General features: G+C 34.7%; 1 protein-coding gene across 1 annotated transcript; it reads right to left on the bottom strand.

The window, feature by feature from the left end:
* Positions 1 to 620: 620 nt before the first annotated feature.
* Positions 621 to 4,942, bottom strand: LOC139859906 (monodehydroascorbate reductase-like). Its single transcript, XM_071848681.1, has 10 exons — positions 4,805 to 4,942; positions 3,804 to 3,875; positions 3,109 to 3,160; positions 2,754 to 2,834; positions 2,537 to 2,655; positions 2,233 to 2,452; positions 2,006 to 2,124; positions 1,798 to 1,923; positions 1,262 to 1,402; positions 621 to 1,166 (listed from the first exon to the last, which is right to left on the bottom strand). The coding sequence occupies exons 1-10, from the start codon at positions 4,853 to 4,855 to the stop codon at positions 843 to 845; spliced, it is 1,305 nt and encodes a 434-aa protein (XP_071704782.1). The 5' UTR covers positions 4,856 to 4,942; the 3' UTR covers positions 621 to 842.
* Positions 4,943 to 5,274: the final 332 nt, after the last annotated feature.

The following is a 5,274-nucleotide window of genomic DNA, read 5'->3' as shown; positions in this document are numbered from 1 at the left end:
TCGTCTCATAGTTGCATGTGTATAATCAATACTCCGTAAAAGATATTTGACAGTTCGATAACATAATCAGGCTGGAAATGGCCCATGGGCTTAATGTGAATAAATGAGTTGGTCTTTAGCATGTTAAAGTCCAACTAGTGGCCAATTTTCAGTTTACGAAGTCTCAGTCAAAACATATAGACAGTGAGTTATGTATGAATTACTATGACTATGATCATTCTCGCTCAAAGTAGTAGAGACACATCTTCATTTTCATCTCCAAGTGTTTAATCCAAACCCACAAACCCTAACCAACAGAAACAGTATCGAAACCTTAATGCAAACTAATGATCACCGTGTTGAATCAGAGCTTTGTAACACCAAAATACGAGCAATAAGAGCAGTGACGAATCTAGGAATAAAGCTCAATGGGGTCCTGAAATTTTTGATTAATTATATTGACGGGTACTTTGTTGGTTGTTAACTCCAAAGAACTATAAATTCTAAAAATATACAGGGTCATGTCGTAAAATTTATTGGTGTCCTGTACAATTTGAAGAGTACTTCGTAAAAACAAATTTCAAACTAGTAGGGTCATAGGACCCCCATTGCTAATAACCCACACTCGCCCCTGAATAAGAGCATAATGTTTATCCACCCGAAGTAAAAGAGATTTATAAAATGCAGTCTTTACAAGAACACACCTTTTTATGTTTTATCTGGGTAGTAATTACAACAGAATCAAGATGCCAATGCAAAAATAACACTCTCTAAAAGATTTGTAAATACTCAAATACATCTTTTATTAATAATGATCATCTTGCTTGGTGTAACGAAAGCTAACGAATGAAAACTCAATTTTATCAGATCTTACTGGCAAATTCAAGACCTTCGGTTGCAAGCACCTCCAAGCTCGAGGCTGCTGGTTGGGCTTTAGCAACTTTGGCTATAGCTTGGTTCTCTTCAGGTGCACCACCTTCTAGAAACGCACCCACAACTTTTCCATCCTTGACCCAGTATGACCCGAACTTTGGTTTCGCTGATGATGGATCATGGTCACCAAAGATAACAGCATCACCCACATTGTCACCATAAAACTGCCATGATAGATCAAACGAACGAGAATAGAAAAATGGAAGGTATTCGTATGCTTCAAGATCCTTTCCTTGCTCACTAGCAAAAATGGCCTGCATAATTAGGAAAAGGAATATGTTAATTGAATTCTTTTTTGTTTGTGATTTGCAGGCACAAATGATGAATTTATTTGGTTTTCAATCAATACCTTGACTGCTTGTTCAGCAGATTTGCGGGAGTGGTCAACATGTTCAACTCTTCTAATGTCACCGTAAATTTTCATGGGGAAAGTAGCAACGTCACCGACAGCATACACGTCAGGAACACTGGTCTTGAAATATGCGTCAGTCTGCAATTAAAAAGAAAAAAAGGCCAAGTGAAATTCATTAATTCTGGGCATGCAAGTCAACACAAAAACATCATCATCACCAGAGTGACTAATATTTCTAGTCTTATAAAGTCCTTACAGAAAAATGGGTTGAGTTGGGTTATACATTATCTATAAAGTGTCACTATATAAAGATTCAATTATTCATATGACTCTAAAAGATAAAGACAAACAATGTTTGGGGGTCAGCCCAGAAGATGTGACCTGTATCAAATATTACCCGTTTGTCTCCGACCTGTTTCAACAAATTACCCAACCCACCTGACCTGCCCATTTTGCCATGTACTTGACCCAAACTTTAGAAACAATGATGTAAACGAACAGAAGGGAGATTGCTGGCAGCATTAGATACAAACCTTGATTCCACCTTTGTCCTCTTCAACCTGCCCCTTGAATAGATTTGTAAGGGGCCTTGCACCAACACCAACTACAACGATATCTGCATCAAGCACCCTTCCATCCTTTAGTAGTACTTGTTTTACCTGAAAATTAACAAGCCAATTGTTTTACAAAACGTACATAAAGTCAAAATCTAGAAAGATTTTTACTTTCATGAATACAAACCTCTCCATCGTCATTCTTGGTAAACCCAGAAGCGACTGTACCCTTGATGATACTAACTCCCTTTTTCTCATAGTAACTCTCATAGAAGGCAGCAATATCAGCAGTAAATAAACGAGGCACTGTTATAACATGACATGTTTTTACCAGTTACCCAATGCCTGAACCATTTAATTATAGATTCCAAATAAGTAATAAATATATATTGATATAGAGATTTTTGTACTTACTGCACCATGGTTCTGGGTAAACCATTTTAACATCGAAGTTGTTGATTTTTAATACTGCACTAAGCTCAAGACCAATGTATCCTCCCCCAACAACAACAGCAGTTCCATTTTTCTTTGATTTAATAGCTTCAACAAGCTGATCAGCATCATCAATTTCTCTCAAGTAAAGAATGTTCTTGGCATCAGCACCTTCCACTTTAAAGTCTGTCAATTTAAGAACCTGAAAGAACAGGTTATAAATGTAAACAGATGAAGAGAAGAGGCACACTTTTTTATTAATTAAATTAGAAATTGAAAGATTTACAGTGGAGCCAGTGGCGATGATTAAGGTGTTATATTTGAAGGTGTCACCAGCTGCACTAGTGAGAGTTTTAGAAGCAAGATCTGCTTTTACTATCTCTGTGTTAAGGATCAATTCTATCCCTGTAAAAACATTACATAGTTTTAAAAGTGTAGTTTTTGATAAGTCATAAGAAATTGTAATATGATTCATTCTATATTACACATACAAAATAATATACCTTTCTCTGTGTACCACTCTGGTAGTAGTCTCTCTCCACCACTTCCAACGCATACATGAAATCCAGGGAGTCTGGCAGCTCCTGAAAGATGATAATAGATGAAGGAAACGATGGTTAGATTATCAAATGCAGGGATAAAAAGGTTAACTTACTATCACATTGAAAAGTTATGGTAAAGGGCAATTGCGTCCAATATACATCAACACTGTGAACTATCCACCAACCAGGCTTAAATGGAAAATTTACCATTTCAATAGTTGAAGCATGGGTTGACAAAATCTAAAAGAGTATAAATTTGATTTTCTCCAAATGGATATTAAAGAGAGAATTAGGTGACAACTAAATCTTGACTTACCTTCAGGAAACAAATAAGCTTTGCTCAGTGCAGGGCGTTCATAAGGAGCCACCTAAAAGATCCAAAGGGACGAAGATCAGCTTAAGCATATGATTACTTCTACACAACACTCTCCATATGAAAGTTCAATTTAGTACAAAGATAACTAGGAACATAGTTGCAATTTAAGACATATTACAAGGTCATTCTGGGAGAAATCCTAGTATCTTGAGATGGCTAGTAGATGTCAGATGCAATTTGACAAAATACAGAAGCCATATGGAACTTTGTTATGAATTATAATTGAGAATTGAGATGATTTATAACGATAATAAATGGATGACACAACATTCTTTTATGAGATGGGATAGAAACTAAATATAAAAGCACAACTATACTGATATGTAATTTAGAAGCTGGAGTTCATGAAAAAACTTCCAAATTACTTTGCAAAGAACACCAGACATAGAACATAAATTAGGATTCGAGAGCAAGTACTTATTAAACAGGTCCATGAATGGCTATGGGTCGATGCTTACACAACCAAATAAAATCATTAAATATATCATTTCTAGCAACAGTAGTTATTTGGTCATGATTATCAACCCTAAGATGTTTATAAAGAGTTTGTTCACTTATTCCATATTTAATGAATACATTCCACCAGTCCAAGAAAATTTAATCAGCATATAAAGGGTGGATATTGATGATTGTACCGCCTCCTTAGAAATGATAGCAAGCTCGCCTGGCTGGACTCCTTGCTTTGCAAACTCTCTGGCAGCATAACCCTGAACGTCAAATAGCATATGTAAGTATTACAGAACAGTAGATGAACCGTGAACGAAATACATGCAGAAACAAACATAAAATGCTATTCCATATGTAAAGTTTATATTCTGATTCTAAATGCTCCATCTTTTCACTATAGATGAATATGAATAAATGATATAAAATCCATTTTTCTGTTATTATATTATTTCACATCCAAGCTTAATACTTTTAAAGATAAGAGATTGATGATGTGCTAGCAGCAGTCAGCAGAGTTTTACAAATTGTAATTATTTATCTTTTGGTAACAAACATGAGTCTCTTTTATGCAAATTTGAAGTTGAGAAACAAGATCTTGGATAATATATAAGCCAGAATATAAACATATAAATATACTCGCTAAAATATTACAGATTTAAAATATAAACAAATTGCTGACTAGTGACTAGTGTAATAATCTTTATAAAATGAATACAAACTGAATGATTCATGTTCTAAACATTACACATAACTCATATCCGTCTAGCGTTTATATTCTGTAGGCTGTCTATAGCTTAACCATTTCACGTAGCTCTTATGGTGTAACAGATAAATAATAATTTATTAAAACAGATAAATAAATCTGACAGCAATTAGTAATCATTCTTTATTTGTTACTTATAAATAGTTTTAGCATAATTCTCATAAACTTTTAACAAACACCATCTCCTAACACGAAATTTATAACCGATTAGTAAAATTGTTATGACCTACCTGTAATCAATTTTACAAATCTTATATAGGTAGATTCAGTAACCAATTTTTACATCAGTGATCGAAAATCAGATTACTAAATAATCAGGAAACAAAATCATGTAACTGAGCAGATACATACATATACACATATCTATAATTCTATATCTATGAATATAAAATGATGAAATTTGATCGATGGATGGAATATACTTACAGCTGAGACACCACCGCCGATGATGACGTATTTAAAAGACTTTTCAGCCATTGAAGATTTGATTTGATTAATTGATTTTAGGTTTTACGATCTGGTGATGAATGAATTGAATGTGAATGTATACAGAGGCAGGTATTTCGTTATTAGTAGTGTGAGAGGGATTACGGTTGTATATGTAGGGGAACAAGTAGAGATCATAGAAAAGTCAAGTAAAAATTCGACACGTGGCGGTGGATCCACCGTGTTATTTTTCTTGACCGTTGGATGTCCACGACAACTTTTCCTTTCTTTATTTATTACCAGGAGTAATTAGTACCGGGGTAATTAGTTACTAAACATTTGTTATTATGTGGGAGGCGTGGAGTTAGTAACAATACGAGTTATCTAAAGTAAACTCTCAACCATCACTAAGACCACTCCCAACCATGACGCCGTCATGGACACTTCCTCAGCGCCACATCAGCTTTCTC

The sequence above is a fragment of the Rutidosis leptorrhynchoides genome, chromosome 1, assembly GCF_046630445.1.
Source record: "Rutidosis leptorrhynchoides isolate AG116_Rl617_1_P2 chromosome 1, CSIRO_AGI_Rlap_v1, whole genome shotgun sequence".
Classification (NCBI taxonomy): domain Eukaryota; kingdom Viridiplantae; phylum Streptophyta; class Magnoliopsida; order Asterales; family Asteraceae; genus Rutidosis; species Rutidosis leptorrhynchoides.
Note: the sequence above shows the minus strand (reverse complement) of the source record. Positions and strands in the feature narration are given on the sequence as shown.

What these genes read in the sequence shown, in the direction of transcription:
- LOC139859906 (XM_071848681.1), bottom strand. Translation starts at nt 4,855, where the DNA reads ATGGCTGAAAAGTCTTTTAAATACGTCATCATCGGCGGTGGTGTCTCA. An exon ending in TCGGCGGTGGTGTCTCAGCT is followed by an intron (nt 3,876 to 4,804) that starts GTAAGTATATTC and finishes TTTGACGTTCAG; the next exon opens with GGTTATGCTGCCAGAGAGTT. An exon ending in AGAGTGGTACACAGAGAAAG is followed by an intron (nt 2,656 to 2,753) that starts GTATATTATTTT and finishes ATGTTTTTACAG; the next exon opens with GGATAGAATTGATCCTTAAC.